Consider the following 19,598-nt stretch of genomic DNA (forward strand, 5'->3'; position numbering starts at 1 on the left):
GGCAGCAAAAAGCATTTTCCTCTACATGACGCTTGAGATATAAACTTAAGTGAGAATAATGATAAAAAAAAAATAAATAAATAAATAAAAATGCCAGCAGCATGGCAAGACAGAAAAGCAAAAATTGTGAAATTATACGTAATGATTAAACCAACAGGGAGGGAAGAGAATAAAATTATTGCAGCAGAAACACTCGAAGATAATTTAGAAGTCTAAATACAAAGATAATAAAATATAATCAATTAAATTTTGAATAGCCAATTAAATGAAATTTAACGGCACCCCCCTCTGATGGGCACCAGGTACAAATTTATGTGAAATATCACGAGCAGAGATGTGAACAACTACAATAAAATAAAACAGAAATAGACTGACCATTATGCCCCATCTCAACAGAGGACCACAAGGCCAATAATGGTCAGAGAATCGCTGCATTTTGATCGCTAGACAAACCTAGCGATAGATTTGAATAGCCAATTAAATTTCATTTAATTGGCTATTCAAAATTTAATTGATAATATTTTATTATCTTTGTATTTAGACTTCTAAATTATCTTTGAGAGTTTCTGCTGCAAAAATGTTCCATGCTGGCATTTTTATTTATTTATTTATTATTTTATTTTTTATCAATATTCTTACTTAAATTTATATTTCAAGCATCATGTAGAGCAGGGGTGGGCAACAGCCAGCCCGCGGGCCACATCTGGCCCGCGACGATGTTGAATCTGGCCCCCTCGGTAAATGCATAAATATAGAAAATCCATACCTGACTACACTCGCCGTAAACGTTCGGCTTAATTCGGTTCAATCGGGAATCGCGGCCAGTACAACAGTAACCAAGTGATTCTACGCAGCATCAAACAGTTATTTCCTAATTATTATTGTAGCATCGATCGAAGTTCCTTTGGGTTTGACTTCTTATTGAAAAAAATAATATTGGTGCGAGATATTTTATGTTTTATGCCTTTTCTAATTATTACAATTTTTAATTTAATATAATTTATAGCCCATAAAATGAGCCAATTAAAAAAAAAAGAAAAATTGATGCCGAATGCCGCATTTTCAATGATAATTGGACATTCAGATATTTTTTTTAAAAATACATTAATAATTTGGTAATTCAAGTAATATAACATTTTTTAGGTCCTGAATTTTTTTATTAAATCGTTCAATCTATTCCGGCCCGCATCATGATGCGAAAATTTCATTCGGCCCACATCATGATACGAAAATTTCATTTGGCCCACTGACAAAAAAGTTGCCCACCCCTGATGTAGGGGAAAACGCTTTTTTGCTGCCTCTGATGTATGCTTTACCCCTTTTTTATGTAGGATTCAGTTTTCAATTATTTCAAACATTATTCAAATATAAGTATATCACATGACAGTAGTGGGCTGATTTGCTAACGCTGCGCCTGAGCTGCCATCCATAGTTCATGTTTTGCCTATATAATCTGGTTAAGATTACTTTTGTCAGTGGTGTGGCTTTGCATTTGAGTGCTTTTATCTGTCCTATTTTTAATTTTCGCTACATCAGGACCACCGTTATTCAAATCTCTGCATTGGCGGTTTGATCTGGGGATCGGATGGTGGACTGATCTTTCGATCGATTCGCCTTTGCGGCGATTTGTCTAGCGATCGAAATGCAGTGATTCCCTGACCATTATTGGCCTTGTGGTCCTCTGTTGAGATGGGGCATAATGGCCAGTCTATTTCTGTTTTTGTTTTATTTTATTTTATTGTAGTTCACATCTCTGCTCGTGCACCAGGTTCACATAAATTTGAACCTGGTGCCCGTCAGAGGGGGGTGCCATTAAATTTCATTTAATTGGCTATTCAAAATTTAATTGATTATATTTTATTATCTTTGTGTTTAGACTTCTAAATTATCTTCGAGAGTTTCTGCTGCAATAATTTTATTCTCTTCCCTCCCTGTTGGTTTAATCGTTATGTATAATTTCACAATTTTCGCTCTTCTGTCTTGCCATGCTGCTGGCATTTTTTTTTTATCATTATTCTCACTTAAGTTTATATATATATATATATATATATATATATATATATAGGGGTCTGCGAACCTCTTTCCATTTTTGAAGGGGTCCGTAGGTCTTAGTAGTTTGGGAACCACCATTGTATATAATTACTTCCTTGCATCATTATTCACTACCAATACTGATCATGAGCTTGAAGTGCTAGTCAAGACATCATAGACATTGTTGGGATATCAGAGAAATAGATTGGGCCAGTAAATCAGAGTGTCTTATAATGGGGGATTTTAATTTTCCACAGATTGACTGGAATTTGTGGATTGGTCACTCACACACTAGTAAGGCTTTTGTGGATTTATTGGATGATTGTTTTCTACAGCAACATGTTCTAGAGGCAACCAGAGGGAATAATACTCTTGATCTGATTATCAGTAGTGATTCTTCATGCATTAAGAATTTCCAGATAAAGGAACCACTAAGTGGCAGTGATCATAGTGTGCTGAAGTGGGATTTACCCAGAGGTAACTACCATCAAGGGTAAAGGTAAGGTTTTTTGCTTTCGTAAAAGTGACTACAATGGTCAAGACAGTATTTAAATTATATACAGTGGGGCCAACTGATAATGTTACCAACAGCAAATTCAAAATAGGAAGCATTCAAAGAATTAATCTTGGAAGCTACTAGGCTTTTCATACCAACTAAGAAATATTGTTCAAGATTTAGGCCTATATGCATGTCAGTTGAACTAATTAGACATGTGACAGAGAAGAAAAATGCATGGGATACATATAAATTAACAGGTGACACAGAAGCCTGTGATAGATATAATCTGGTCTGTAACCAAGTCACAAAGGAGGTTAGGCAAGCAAAGGCAGATTATGAGAAATCTTTGGCAAAGGATGCAAAGGAAAACAGCAAAGAGTTCTTTACTTATGTAAACTCTAGAAGGAAGGGGGGGGGATGAATCAGATGGTCCACTTGTTATTGATGGTTCAACTGTTGATGATCCTGCTTGGGCAGCTAACAAACTGAATGAATATTTTGCATCTATATTCACACATAAGGAGTTATTCAGGGAGGAGAATGCCAGAGGTGTATTAAACTCTGGCAGTAAGCTAGATAATCTTGTAATAACTGAGAGTAAAGTGGAGGAGAACTTGTTGAAGATAAACATAAGAAAGGCACCTAGGATGAATGGAATCTATCCGGTTATATTAAAGGATGCAGCAAAGGAAGTATGCAAACCCGTTGCCCTAATTATGAGAGCTTCCTTGGACTGAGGGGAGGTACCTATAGACTGGAGATGTGCAAATTTGACCCCAATCCACAAAGGAGGATCAAAAGGAGACACAGGTAATTGCAGACCTGTTAGTTTAACTTTTGTTCCAGGGAAATTAATGGAGACTCTGGTTAAAGATGCATTGTAGGATCATCGAAACAAGACTTCAGTTATAGCTCGGACACAGCATGGGTTTGTTAAGGGGAAGTCTTGTCTGACCAATATTATTGGATACTATGATGTAGTCACAAAGGAACTGGATGCAAAGAATAATTTTGATATTATATATTTGGATCTTAGAAAGGCTTTTGATACTGTTGCACATGGAAGACTGCTGCACAAGTTGGAGCAGCGTGGAATTGGAGGCAAATTGCTGCTATGGATAAAGGGATGGTTGAGTGAGAGAACACAGTGGTAATCAATGGACACTGCTCTTTGTGGACTAACATTATTAATGGAGTCCTCCAGGGTTCAGTGTTGGGTCCATTGTTGTTTTCTGTATTTATTAATGATATTGATGGTGGTATATCTGACTTAATGTCCAAGTTTGCAGATGATACAAAGGCGACAGGGTTGTTAATGACACTAATGGCAGTACACTGCTGAAACAGGATCTAGAAAAGTTAAGCAGATGGGCTGGGAGGTGGCAACTGAAGTTTAACATTTACAAATATAAAGTACTACATATGGTAAGCAGTAACCTCAGAGTAATGTATCAACGGTATGGTACTACACTGACAGTGGTAGAGAGTGAAAAGGACCTGGGGGTAATTGTTCAGGCAGGTATGAAGTTTTCTGAGCAGTGCAGACAGTCTGCAAGAGTACCTCATAGTGTTTTGTCAATGATACACGGGAATTTTTCTAGCAGGGATAAGGAGGTGATTATCCCCTTGTATAAGGCAGTGGTCATGCCACACCTTGAGTACTGTATACAGGTCTGGAGGCCTCATTTTAAGAAGAATATAGAGCTGTTGGAACGAGATTAGTGAATGGAACAAAGGGTTGCTCTTGCGAAGAAAGGCTTAAGTTTTGCAGATTACAGTGTCTGGAGACTAGGCACCTGCGAGGTGATCTGATTGAAATGTATAAAGCCTTGAACAGTTTGAGCATGCTCAATGCTGATAGGTTCTTCCTCCTGCTCAGAATAATTGCCTGAGAGGGCATAAATTCAAATTGAGGAAAGACAGAGATGTAGGATCAGTGTGCGGAAGTTTGCCTTTAGCCAGCGTGTGGTTGATTGCTGGAACAAACTTCCATCTGTCGTTGTAGAAATTGATCGCTTAAAGATATTCAAGACAGAACTAGACAAACATTTGGAGCGAGTGGATGGGTGAAATTATTATTTTTTTGGCTGATGCTATATAAGCTTGCTTTCTTGCATCATGTGCCTTTGCTAATGCTAATAAGAAAGTTTATGTAGCCGAAATACCACATAGCAAGTTATTTGATTTTCCTTTAACTCATACAGTTATTTATTTGCATGACTGGCATCTTTTTTTTTTTTTTTTTTTTTTTTTTTATAATATAAATCCTATTAAATAATGAATATATTCTCAACCCATCTGAAGAGAGTTTATCAGCCATAACTATTGTAGAATTTTCAGTAACCTTTTGAATGCTTTCAAGTTTATTCACTGTGCCATTGTGTAAGAGGTGTGGCAATAGAATTCCTGGACTGGTGCAATAAGAAGAAAATAGGGTGAAGGAGCTCAAAAATGGTTTTATTTTTATTCAAAATAATCACCACCTTGATGGAAGTGATTTGTTACATTGTTATAGAAGTTTCTGAAAAGAATCAGTGAAGACATCCAAAGAGATGATGTTCGGTTCTGCAGTTATGATTTTATTTATGTCCTCATCCCTAAATCTTTTCTTTGAGGGCAGTTTTCACTTGGGAAAGAGGAAGAAGTCTGCTGGTGCTACATCGGAAGAGTAGGGTGAATGGTTGGTGCAATACCATGTTTTTTTAGAAATGTCTTCACAACAAGTGGAAAATGGGCAAAGGTATTGTCATGCAACATTGCAGCCTCACCTGGTAAATGTGCTTTTATTGTCTTTGAAGAACTGTAGAACACAGCATTTTCTCTCTCTCTCTCTCTCTCTCTGTGTGATTTCTCATTTATAGAGGTAATAGCTCATTAGAAAATAGTTTCTTTTCACAAATGTACTATATGTTTGTTTGTTTGTTTGTTTAGTTGAACAGTTGGAGATAACAGATGTGATAGTTAATGTGAACTTAATGATTAGTGGCAATAATAAAACCATGCAAATACAGTGGTACCTTGGATTGAGAGTGTTTTTCAAGATGAGCAAAAATTTTTAATAAATTTTAACTTGATAAACGAGCGAGGTCTTACAATACGAGTACAGTCAGTCCTCGTATAACACATATTTACACTACACGAATTCGATCAGACACGATTTATAAATAGGGGAACGATATCTTATATAACACGAACCAAATTGGCTTATGCATGATTCGCCTTTGTGTTTACAAGAAATGGCAGTCGAATGCAGAATCACCCCAACCGAACGCAACACAATAGAAATGAAGAGAAGATTCTGAAAATGTATTTGTTTTTTATATCAGTGAAGGGGAAACACATTTCAAGATAATAACGTAAAAACCCACACAATTCCAGCTATCAGTATAATTGCAAATGCAATTAGATTGAGTTTACTACCAGTTTATAACAGACTCCACTAGCAGGAACGCAACTGGAAATTGTTTTTATTGTTTTATGGTAGTAACCCCTAGAAATGTGCTTTAGTAAAATGTGAGGTGTTAATAGTGTATCTCTGCCTTTACGGTGTTGTTTATTCAGTTAGCATTAGCATTAGTAGAGGCATTTGATGCAAGAAAGCAAGCTTATGCAGCATCAGCCAAAAAAAAAAAACCCACTTCCACTTCACCCCTCTGTTCGTTCAAAATACCTGTCCAGCTGAGCCTTAAACTTATTTAGGCTATCAACCTCCACAACAAGGGATGGAAGTCTGTTCCACCAACCAACTACCCGCTGGCTAAAGGCAAATTTCCGCACGTCTATCCTACATCTGTCTTTCCTCAATTTGAATTTATGCCCTCTCAGGTGATTATTCTGAGCTAGAGGAAGAATCCCATCAGCATTGAGCATGCTCAAACCATTCAAGGCTTTATACACCTCTATCAGATCACCTCACTGGTGCCCAGTCTCCAGACACTGTAATTTGCAAAACTTAAGCCTTTCTTCGTAAGAGCACCCCTTTGTTCCATTCACTAATCTTGTTGCCCTTCTCTGTACTCGTTCCAGCAGCTCTACATCCTTCTTGAAATGAGGCCTCCAGACCTGTATACAGTACTCTAGGTGTGGCCTGACCATTGCCTTATACAAGGGAATAATCAAGAAAGGCTGTAGCAGTGCGAGCAATGAATCTATTTAACAACAATGCAATGTCATATTTCCGTGAAATCCTCAAAAGGAGGCAAAAGCAAGTGTCATTGGATAGGTTCCTTGTTAAAGTCGCACAAAAAAAAAAAGTCAACAGATAGCAGTGATTCCGTTAGTGACAGTGAAAGTCATCCTACCCAATAATTAATAAATTAGATTGCTTTATGTAATATAAAAAGGTATGTATGTATTTTGTATTAATCATTTTTACAGTATATGAATATTTTTGAGTTTTGGAACAAATAATCTGGGTTTCCATTATTTCTTATGGGGAAATTCGCTTTGATATACGAGTGCTTGGATTACGAGCACGTTTCCGGAACAAATTATGCTTGCAAACCAAGGTACCACTGTATGAGTGAAATAACTTTATTGTAAGCTGAATTTCAAAGGTGAGTTTGAAACTACTGCAGTTGTCCACTTTAATCAAATGGTGACATTTTAGAGTTCTGATCCAGCATTGGTCTTAAAACTTTGCAATTTGGTTAAAGTATTGTATTTTGGTAGTTAAAAACAAATCTTTTTCAACCTAGCTTATGATAAAGTTATTTTTCTCATATTCGTGTGCTTAACATCAACTAACCATTAATTTCATTCTCAGTGAACAATGATAAAACATCCATGTCTCAAAACATTAGTGTGACAGTTATGTGGTAAACATTTAATGGGAGTACAGGAGAATGTATGAAATGTGCTTAGTGGATCAATAGTTGTAGGGAACAACAAATTAATTAAAGCACTTTTTTTTTTTTCGTTTCTATTATTTTTTTATAATAGTATTAAAAGAGATCTATTCCTTTTCAGGTGATCATTATAGTGTTAGTAATCATAGATTCCCTGTTGGTAATTGCTGAGTTGATGATAGATATACAGATTCTGCAAGTCCACGAAGAACACATAGCTCCCCATGTAAGTTTTTTTTCTATATATAACAAGGTGCCATCAAGAAGATTTTGCCAATTTGATTTATTGATTCCTCATTCTAGGTACTACATTTTTGACATTCAGACATTTCTGACCGTCAAAGCTCTGACTGACTTGACAGTCAGTCAGAGCTTGCCTCTATATCAAGCAACACACTAATATCAGCTACAGTAGATTTTTAGATCTTTAAAAAATGTATAAAATATTTTAATTTTATAAACATAAAAGTCCATAAACTGGCCAGCCATGAGCTATTTGATATTACAACTATAACAAATGGGTTGATCTGTATGATTATTATTTCTGTTTTTATTGTTGGAACATAAACCTTAGTTTTCAGCAAGTCTGCTAAGGCTGTTCAAGATTAAAATCTCTTTCTTAGATTTCTTTCTAGACTAAAGATTGCAGTAGTCATAAACAAGCTAGTAATAAAATCAAACTTTTCAAAAAAGATCAGTGGAAGGAAGCTTGCCTGCCTGTTGTCCAAATGCAGTTAGGCTTGTTGGTCCCTGTATAAAGCCATTGGCTGCAACTTTTTATGTAGTAGTGGCAAATAATGCAAGCAAGCCTACATAGCATCAGCAAAAAAAAAAAAAAAACAAAAAAACTACACACTTCACACATCCATACCCTCCAAGAATTTGTCTAGTTTTTCCTTGAATTTACCAGTACAACAGATAGAAGCCTGTTCCAACAATCAACCACCTGCTGGCTGAAGGCAAACTTCCACACATCTTTCCTGCAACCATTCTTTTCAACTTAAATTTATGCTCCCTTGCGTGTAGTCCCAGCAAGAGGAAGAATGCCATTCACATTCAGTTTATTCAAGGCCATAAACACCTCAATCTGATCACCCCTGCAGATGCTGTAGTGTGCACAACTAAAGCCTTTCTAGGTAAGAGCACCCATTTGTTCCCTTCACCAACCTTTCTTTTTTTTAACGTGTTCATGCTAGACAACCTACTGGTGGGTGGTTGCCACTTGTCTAGTTCTATAGTTGGGGTGACCCACTAGGATTGCCTGGTGCTAAATATATTCTTTTGCCTGCTTTACTAGTGTCTGAAGAAAAATTTTTTTTTTTTTTTTTTTTTTTTTTTTACACTCTGTAAAGCACAGAGAGTTATTATTATTAATGGCCATATGGTACAAGGAAGCCTGAGGTTTATGCTGCACCAGCCAAAAGAAAAAAGAAAAATCAAGTTACCCCCTGAGAGAGAGAGAGAGAGAGAGAGAGAGAGAGAGAGAGAGAGAGAGAGAGAGAGAGAGAGAGAGAGAGAGAGAGAGAGAGAGAGAGAGAGAGAGAGAGAGAGAGAGAAGTAGAAAGGAATCACCAAGAAAGAGAAGAATGATGATATCCAGCTCATTACCCTGGGTTTGCCAAGCCCATACTCGGCAGATGTAAGCCCCCGGGGTGATGGAAGTACAGGAGATGTAAATTTTTTATTACAAAATGAACATGCTGTGCTTAGTAACTGGCTATTGGATAGAGAAAATCTACTAGTGAGTCGCAAACTATATAGTTCTGTGGGCAAAGTGGACCACTAGTGGGGTGTTAAATACTGGCTTTACAAAGTTTTTTTTTTTTTCAAGTATCAACAAAATCGAAAATATGAATATTAATTGCAAAAAATGAATGTTAAACATTCATAAATACTGCATTTCAAACCACGTGTGTAGCTATACAATACAGTGTATCCCGCTTTACGATATTAATCCGTTACCATCGTATTGCAAAAATATCTTAATGTGAACCCAGTAACACATTGTTTTTTGGTGATTCACTTCACGACCTCAGAAGTTGAAATTTTTGCTATATAACTCTCTAAAAGGTCGTTTTTATAGTGTAAATTGTATTAGTTACCAATTCAGATCATTAAACACACTATTTCATTGTTATCATACGTTCTGTTATAAGAACAAATTTTGAATGGCTTTGTGATATTTTTCTAAAACACATATTTGGAGGTCACTACCATAAAACAATTTGCACTTTCTGGTTTATTGGGCTTTTCTGTTACGGCAAGCAATTATAAATGGGTCGTAAACTCAATGTTATTGCATTTGCAAAAATACCGATAGTTGGAATTGTGTGGGTTTTTTTTGCATTATTATGGTGAAATGTGTTTACCTTTTACTGAAACCTTCAATCGTATAAAAAAAAAACATGCATACATTTTCAGAATCTTCTCGTCATTCCTTTCTTAAGCTTCATAAACTTGTTACTCTGTGCAAATTGTGTTAGTTGCAATTTGTGCATTCAGTTAAAAAATGCTTATGCATGCTATAGAAATTTATAAAGAAAAGAGATTATCTTGGAAACAAACGCCTCTTGAAGAATTTTTGAATAAGACGATTCCTTGTGCAACAAACCAACGAGTGCCAAGCAATAATGCATTAGCATTAGTAGAGGCATATGATGCAAGAAAGCAAGCTTATGCAGCATCAGCCAAAAAAAAAAAAAAAAAACACTTCCACTTCACCCCTCCGTTCGTTCGAAATACTTGTCCAGCTGAGCCTTAAATTTATTTAGGCTATCAACTTCCACAACAAGAGATGGAAGTCTGTTCCACCAACCAACTACCTGCTGGCTAAAGGCAAATTTCCACACATCTGTCCTACATCTGTCTTTCCTCAATTTGAATTTATGCCCTCTCAGGTGATTATTCTGAGCTAGAAGAAGAATCCTATCAGCATTGATCATGCCCAATACATTCAAGGCTTTATACACCTCTATCAGGGCGCCTCCATAGCCAGGTGGGCAGGAGCAGCAGTGCGTAGCACACGCTTCTTGATTAGACCGGGGTTCGAGCCCATGACCACCAAATACTGAGGATGCGGAAAGGTCAGGGAATGACCACTGCATATCCCGGAGCAATATGGCCTTAGTTGCTAATGCTCCTAAAAACCAAGTAACAAACAAACAAACAAACCTCTATCAGAGCCAGATGTGTTCAAAGCCGCTAAGTGGATCTTCTTATTTATTGATTTGAAATTATTGTTTTTCTAAAACTTTTGATTTAAATTTAGTAGTATAACATTATTTTGTAATTTTCTGATTAACCTGGTGTATTTATTCTTTACTCGGCCTTGTACTTGCATAAAAGTATCGGTAAGAGTATCATACCCACGTGTTACAAGTTGCAGCTCCGCTGAACGAGAAGTTTTTTAGCCATATTTAGCCGCTTTATTGACCACTTAATACATCAAATTATTTTCTATAAGTAGCTCATAGACCTAGTCAGGATCATTAGTTTATTCTGAATTGAGACAGCAAGATTTGGAAATTAATTAATACTTAAATGTCTGTAGATTTACCGTTCGTAACTTGCGCCATTGTTATACGATACAATGTTATATCCCGAACTAGATAGCGTTAGTATAGTTTAGTATATAATATAATATTGTCAATTAATCAGCAAAAGCTATTAATTTTGTTAAACTTCGTTGTCAATTAAGTTGTACTTTTAACTAAATACATATAACGACTTAGATTAAGAATGTAACATAATTCATTAATACATAACTTGATATGGAAGTTATATAAACGGAACTTGCAGATAATATTTGATACTGAAAAATAGCGTTATATATCTGTGTTGGGATACAAGTTTAGGGTTATAATTTTGTACTGAAATTGAAATTAAATCGAAATCATGACTCAGACCAGAGCAGCAAAGCAAAAGGCTCAAGCTAATGGGAGTGCTGTGGCTCAGAGGAGAACTGAGGGGGGGCAATTGCCCTCTGAATCACAGCCTTTTAAAATGCACTGATTGCATGATATTTGTGGAGCAATCGGGTACGGGACATGATATTGCCATGGGGGATGTCTTTGTGTGTGCACGATGCAAGGAGTGTAACGAAATCAGGCGACAACTCAGCGTTGTTATGGGCCTATATGAGAGCTTGAAGGACAGGGTGGATGCCCTCAAAGGATCTAAATTGAGGGGCCCATCAAGCTCTCAGCTGACCACATCAACACCAGAGCTTGCACTTGGTCATCACGCAACACAGCGACAACCCCCAAGGCAGAATGCACTGGTCCCACAGGAATTAGTAGTTGTTGGTGACTCTATTGTCAGGGAAACGGGGAACATGCTTTGTAAAAAGGATAGGTGGAACAGGACCAGGGTATGTCTGCCAGGGACAAAGGTTGATGACGTTGTAGAGCGGATATCATTTTTTAAGGGCACAAAAGGTGATATAGTTGTACATGTTGGCACTAATGAAATTAAGAGTAGGAGACTGGCAGAATTACTTAACAAGTACAGGTCACTGTTGAAAAAAAGCCGTGAATTAGGGTTGAATTTGAAAGTGTCTGCAATTCTGCCCAGACACGATAGGAGGGAGTATGTGATAAGAGCCTTGTCGATCAATTCGGCCCTGGAAAGATTGTGCAAGGCTCAAGGGGTAGAATTTTTTTCAGACTGGTCTTTACTTGTTAACAGAAGACACTGCTTCTACAGGGATGGGATACACTTAAATAGAAAGGGTGCAAGAATATTTCCTGATGCTATCAAGGCAGTGTTAGGTGGTTCAGAAAACTGCTAGCTTGGGGGATACAAGGACTAACAGATTAACAGTAGCCACTGGCAGAGGTGAAAGTGATTCTTGCACTGCTTCTATTGGAATGAGCAGAAGCCTGGAAAACAAGATGCAGGAGATTTCAGAGGCTGCTGGGAGTCATTGCGGTACAAGTAAACACATGGGTTGTGTTAGGGTAGCTAAGAAAAAGAACAGGTGCTTGTATTCTTGCGTTATAACTGTGTTGAGATACAAGTTTAGGGTTATAATTTTGTACTGAAATTGAAATTTTATTGAAATCATGACTCAGACCAGAGCAGCAAAGCAAGAGGCTCAAGCTAATGGGAGTGCTGTGGCTCAGAGGAGAACTGAGGGGGGCAGTTGCCCTCTGAATCACAGCCTTTTAAAATGTTTATTTTGTAAACATTTTAATCTGGGAAACTCCAGTGCTAGGAGTTTGGTAAATAAATTTGATGAATTTGAGGTATTGCTCAAAGCATCAAATGCGGATATTGTTGGGATATCAGAGATGTGGTGTCACACAGATATAAGGAATGCAGAACTGGAATTTGGGGAGTACAACGTCTACAGAAAGGACAGACTTATATCTATCATAGATATAAGTTGATCTGTAACCAAGTTACAAAGGAGGTTAACTTATATCTATCATAGGCTTCTGTGTCACATGTAAATTTATATGTATCCCATGCATTTTTATTCTCTGCCATATGTCTCATTAGTTCATCTGACATCCATTTAGGCTTAAATCTTGAACAATATTTCTTAGTTGGTATGTAAAGCGTAGTAGCTTCCAAGATAATTTCTTTGAATGCTTCCCATTTTGAATTAGCTGTTGGTAACATCATCAGTTGGTCCCACTGTTTAGAATTTAAATACTGTCTCAGACCATCGTAGTTGCCTTTACGAAAACAAAAACCCTTCTCTTTACCCCTGATGGTAGTTACCTCTTTGAGTAAATCCCATTTCGGCACACTGTTATCACTGCTACTAGTGGTTCCTTTATCTGCAGATTCTTAATGCATGAAGAATCACTACTGATCATCAACTCAAAAGTATTACTCCCTCTAGTTGCCTCCTGAACATGCTGATGTAGAAAACAATCATCCAATTAATCCACAAAAGCCTTGCTAGTGTGTTAGTAACCAACCCACAAATTCCAGTCAATATCTGGGAAATTAAAATCCCCCATTATAAGACTCTCTGATTTACTGGCCCACTATTTCTCTGCACAATTGCTCATTATACTCATCAGAGTCATTAGGCTTATAGCACACTCCTACTCTCAATTTAGATCTCCCAATACTTATGTCACACCAAACTGACTTGACACTGCACTGTCCAGCGATGTTCACTGGTTTCACTTCCTTGGATTTTGTGTTACTTAACTAATAGCATAATCCCTCCTCCCTTCTAGTGTGTGCTATAAGAGAGTAGGAGTGTGCTATAAGCCTAATGACTCATCAGAGTCATTAGGCTTATAGCACACTCCTACTCTCAATTTAGATCTCCCAATACTTATGTCACACCAAACTGACTTGACACTGCACTGTCCAGCGATGTTCACTGGTTTCACTTCCTTGGATTTTGTGTTACTTAACTAATAGCATAACCCCTCCTCCCTTCCTATCCTGTCTATCCATTCTGTACACTTTGTACTCTCCAAATTCCAGTTCTGCATTCCTTATATCTGTGTGACACCACGTCTCTGATATCCCAACAATATCCGCCTTTGATGCTTTCAGTAATACCTCAAATTCAACAAATTTATTTACCAAACTTCTAGCATTGGTGTACATGCAAATATACATGCACCTGTTCCTATTCTTAGCTACCCTAACACAACCCATGTGTTTACTTGTACCGCAATGACTCCCAGCAGTCGCTGAAATATCCTGCATCTTGTTTTCCAGGCTTCTGCTCGTTCCAATAGAAGCAGTGCAAGAATCACTTTCACCTCTGCCAGTAGCTACTGTTAATCTATTAGTCCTTGTATCCCCCCAAGCTAGCAGTTTTCTGACCCACCTAACACTGAATCGATGGCATTAGCAAATATTCTTGCACCCTTTCTATTTAAGTGTATCCCATCCCTGTAGAAGTAGTCTCTCCTGTTAACAAGTACAGACCAGGCTGAAAAAAAATTTTACCCCTTGAGCATTGCACAATCTTTCCAGGGCTGAATTGATCGACAAGGCTCTCATCATATACTCCCTTCTATCGTATCTGGGCAGAATTGCAGACACTTTCAAATTCAACCCTATTTCAAGGCTTTTTTTCAACAGTGACCTGTACTTGTTAAGTAATTCTGCCGGTCTCCTACTCTTAATATCATTAGTGCCAACATGTACAACTCTATCACCTTTTGAGCCCTTAAAAGATGATATCCGCTCTACAAATTCATCAACCTTTGCCCCTGGCAGACATACCCTGGTCCTGTTCCACCTATCCTTTTTTACAAAGCATGTTCCCCATTTCCCTGACAATAGAATCACCAACAACTACTAGTTACTGTGGGACCAGCACATTCTGCCTTGGGAGTTGCCGCTGTGTTGCATGATGACCAAGTGCAAGCTCTGGCATTAATGTAGGCAGCTGAGAGCTTGATGGGCCCTCAATTTAGATCCTTTGAGGGCATCCACCCTGTCCTTCAAGCTCTCATGATTGATGAATGAGTGATGAACGAGTGTGCATTTAGTTGATAATGAAGAATAGACTTTCTTCAACATTTGTAAGTTATAAATAATTTCTCTATTATTATAATTTGCTTGATTTTTACAGGCTACGTTTTCATTTCTTTGAATAAATCAATTATTGTTTAAACATAAACTAATTAGCTAACTAATTTCATTGTTGATAAAGTAACCCTTATTTTTAACATTGTGTCTATGTTAAAATTGTGTCTATGTCTATGGGAAATAAATTCCTGCTTTACGAGCACATGCTAGGAACAAATTAACTCGTAAAGTCGAGAACTACCTGTATTTCAAACTTTAGCAATCCATGTGACTATACATTTGCCTCCTGCACTTTGTAGTACAGTATATTTTATATACTGTCAATTTAGCATTATAAAATTACATATATTTTGAAATATTGTGAAAAAAATTACTGTGATGTTTGCAGTGAAAATTTAGCAATTTTTAAATTCTCCATTTTCCTTAAAAATTTTAAAATATTTCTGACCTGTTCTTCCAACATCAACTACAATTCTTCTCCATACCTCCAAATCATATTTTATGGGGTTTCAGATTTCAGTTTTCAGATTTTATGGGGAAAATCATACCTCCAACAAGTTGGAGGTATGATTTTCCCCATAAAATCTGAAAACATACGAACTGCTAAATGCTTCAAAGTGTTGAAATTTGTATTTATTGCCACAAATTGTCATTACTCTTTTCAACTTATAATAAAATATAGTTGTAGGAATATGATAGGAAAATGCAGTAACACTCTCTTGCACTTTTTATGTCAGTTATGCAAGTATTTAATAGAAATAATGAATTATTACACGGGAATGATAATTTTCCTTCTGCGATTGTTCTTCTGTACAAGCATCTGCCCTGATGGAACAAACCTTTTATATATTACAAAATAGCTTTATTTTTTTATTATACAAAGAAAGCAATGTGAGACACTTTTTTTTTTTTTTTTTAAACACTGATGTGTTTTCTGAACAATAAATACAAATCATATCTTCTTTTGCAGCATATAAAAGATGACTGGACATGTGGAGGCCATTCTCCCTCTTATATCGGTACCTTCAGGCTGTCAGGGCAATTCACCGGTGGGTGAATTGTTCTGGTAGGTGGGTGGGTCTTCAGTTTTTTACAGAAATCATTATTTGTTACTATACATTACAAAGCACATTAAACTTCTCTATCTTTTTACTTTCTAAACAGTGTGAGAACTGATCATGACAGAAAAAGCATTAAACGTGTATGAACACCAATAAATCTCAGCATCCATTACATCAGTGACGGTTTATCTTAAGTTGGTTGCCATAGCTGCTTATCTGGTAGGGCAACCCCACTGGTGGGTCATTGTAATTAATACTTCTTTTGCAAAGAAACTAGTTCTAAGTAGTGCAAAATTACACTGCTTTTCATTTTAGGGGATCAAATACATTAGAAAAGCAGAATGGACAAATTTTGTAAAAATAGAGGGATATTTATGTGTGACTTACAGCTTGATGTGAATGTGTTAATCCATGCCTCACTTCTTTTATAACTGTGTGTGTGTGTGTGTGTGTGTGTGTGTGTGTGTGTGTGTGTGTGTGTGTGTGTGTGTGTGTAGATTGAGAGGAAGAGAATAGGAAATGAGCTAGCAAAACAGGAATTGGAACTATGGAAGGTACAAGGAAAAAATAAAAAGAAGTACTTAATGCTGAAAATCTTATGATTTCAAAGTTTTCATCAACAGTCAACCATCGAAACCACAGGAAAGATAGAAAGAAGCAAGGTCTCTGTTTCTGACATGAAATATACGTAGCACATGGTAGAATCTGTAAAGCAGTTTTGTATCTAGCAGAAGTTAGGCCTAAAGGTAGTGATAAACAAGTGTAAAAGCATACGTAAAAAAGAAAGATTAAAATCAAAAGGGAATAACTTACCAAAGTCGAGACTGTATACAGACTGAGGAGAGTGTCCATACTGCAGAGGTGTGAAGGTAAAAGATTTATTTGAAGCCAAGTCAAAGTACAGGCAACCCCCGTATAACACGGTACTTTTACAACACGGTTTCATTCTAATGCAATTGATAAAGTGCAGCAATCCTTGCACAACACGGTATTCATATGACACGGTTTTGCTCTAACACGATTAGAGAATTGAGCAAACCATGTTATGCAAGGATTTAGAGAATTGGGCAAACCTTGCATAACATGGTATTTTTGAGCTTTTGTGCAAGGAAAATTCTTCTATTATGTTGGATGTAATTTTTCAACATTTCCATTCTTTTTTGCAAATCCCCGCTTTTGGCTCACTAATCATTATGCAAAAAAAGGGAAAATCCTCGTATTATTTTACTTTGCTGGGAAATCTCTGTGTTAGGTTCTGTGCTATTGAACTTGTGCAATAATTTAAATTTCAAAGTTTTATTTCTATTGGGTAATGTCAGGCCATCCAAACGTTGAAGTAATGTTCCTGCCATCTATTACAACTTCTTTCAAGTCGCAGGTTCGAATCACACCTCAGGCTTGGATCAGAGTAGTGCAAAAACCGTGGGAGGTGCATTATGGCCACAGAGGCTGATGCGCCAAAACTAACAAAAAAAAAAAAAAAAAGAAAGAAACCATTAAATGCAATTTGGAAAAATGTATGGCTAGAGTCAGTTCATTCAGGAAATATGGTTGAACTGGCAGAAAATGGAATCGGTACAATAGTAGAATTTGCCAAGTTGGTAGGAGGGGAAGGTCTTGATGATATGACTACTAAAGCCCTCGGGGGTAGCACAGTTGGTAGAATCGCCATCCCCCCCCCACCAGGTGGAAAAGACCTAAGTTTGAATCCTGTCGATGACGGGAGGAATTTTTAGGGGTATTTTTCACAAGGTGGCTGAGTTAGCCAGTCTCAGGTGAGGGTAGCATGTTTTCATCCAGCAAAATAGAAAACACAATTTATAGACAATATACACAGAGCAACATTGTCCTTAGTCGCTAATGCGCCTAAAAAAAAAAAAAAAAAAAAAAGATATATGATTACTGAAAACATTCAGGAATTACTGTTAGAAAATGAGGCTGGTGAAGCAGGTTTCGTGGAAATGGCATTGGAGGCAAATCAAATCAATTCAGAGGATTACAGCGCAGATAAATTCAGAACTTCCAAATTTAACACAAAAAAGTATATGGAAAGGCATAAAGTTAGCCAAGCAATTAGAATCTTATTTTTTGAATTCGGATTTTTCGACTGAAAGGACCCAAGGTTCAAAAGGGAGGTTCAAAAATGCTTAGTTCCATACCATAAAATTTACAAAGATCTCTCAAGCAAAAGCAAACAAACCCAGATTAATGATTTTTTAAAGAGAGCAGTAGATATAAAAAATCTAGAATGGTGTATTTTTGTTAGTTTTGTTAACATTTTGTTTACGACATGGTGTATTTTTGTTAGCTCTTGGACGTAACCCCCCTTTTTGTACTGGTTCTTAGTCCCGTGTAACATGGTTTTGCACTACACAAGATTTTATATGAACCTAACTACTGTGTTATACGAGGGTTACCTGTATTTATAGTATACTGCAATGGTACCCCATATGTCAGAATTCAGAGACAGTAAGTTAAACAAAAATTAAAAATTACGAATGTATGTTGAGAAATTGGCATTAAATATTTGAAATAGTATTTTAGGATAGAACAGAAATAATAAACTTAAAAGTAGCGGTAAATAGTAGCTAAACTTTGCATAGGTGAGAAAAGTGTGTTATAGTAGAAAAATAGCATCTCGATATTGCATTCGGTAAACTCACAAGAAAGGCGCCTCCGTAGCCAGGTGGGCAGGAGCAGCATTGCGTAACACACTCTTCTTGATTAAACCAGGGTTCGAGCCTGTGCCCACTAAATACGGAGGATGCGAAAAGGTCAGGGAATGACCACCGCATGTCCCCCTGGAGCAATATGGCCTTAGCTGCTAATGCTCCTAAAAAACAAACAAACAAACAAACAGCTCACAAGAAATAAAAATATAGAATAGTAGGAAAGTGAAAAGAGTTCAAAATAAGAGGGAAATAGATGGGCTCAGGCAATTCAGGGTTGTATTTTCTGTTCCTGTAGTTAGGACTCTGAACATAGTTCTGGGAGTATACTTCATGTGTTTAAATCAGTTATGTATAAAAAGTTAAAACTAAATTAAGATAAAATTAATATATATAAAACCAATACTCCTTTGGTAGCCAATCTGTGGGTACAAGTTTTCTAGACTGTAAGACACCAAAGAGGCTGGGAGTATAATCTGTACAAGCCTTATTAGCAGTAGAATATGAGCTTACTATTATATTATGGATATAAATTAGGTTGTCAATCATCTTTTTATGCTTGATGATAAGGAGTGCTTTACTGAAATGATAAGCAGGTGGAAACTGGTTGTCCAGAAGCTTGTGATAGAGATTTCTGATGTTATGAATTATCAGTATGTTGCTGTTTCATGTAGTGGCTATCTTGATGCATTGTGAGAGAATGTACCTTTTTTTGAAATTTTAGTGCCAGTGGGTGAAATTAACTACATTAAAGTTGAAGGCATCACATTTATTGTATATATTGATGGCAATTTGTGAGTTATTTTAAGATCAATATCCAAATCTAGGTAATTAGCAGTAAGGTTATTGCAGTTGTTTCTTTTCAGGGTAAGTTATGGAGGATATATATTTGCTTAATCTTGTAAGAATTGCTGCAGTTTCCTACAAATAAATTGTCAGTGTATCTTAGCATAGAGTTCTGGCAGTAGTGAAGTTT

General features: G+C 36.8%; 1 protein-coding gene across 1 annotated transcript in view; it reads left to right on the forward strand.

Annotated features, from left to right (window-relative positions):
- LOC150074930 (voltage-gated hydrogen channel 1-like) overlaps nucleotides 1–19,598 on the forward strand; it is a 62,545-nt gene that overhangs the window by 20,258 nt on the left and 22,689 nt on the right. Inside the window, exon 3 of the mRNA XM_090389342.1 lies at nucleotides 7,499–7,603. Within this exon, the coding sequence (XP_090245468.1) occupies nucleotides 7,499–7,603 (105 nt within the window). The remainder of the gene's footprint in view (nucleotides 1–7,498; nucleotides 7,604–19,598) is intronic.

This window comes from Mastigoproctus giganteus, unplaced genomic scaffold (genome assembly GCF_048544385.1).
Source record: "Mastigoproctus giganteus isolate SK-2022 unplaced genomic scaffold, ASM4854438v1 scaffold_15, whole genome shotgun sequence".
Classification (NCBI taxonomy): Eukaryota; Metazoa; Arthropoda; class Arachnida; order Uropygi; family Thelyphonidae; genus Mastigoproctus; species Mastigoproctus giganteus.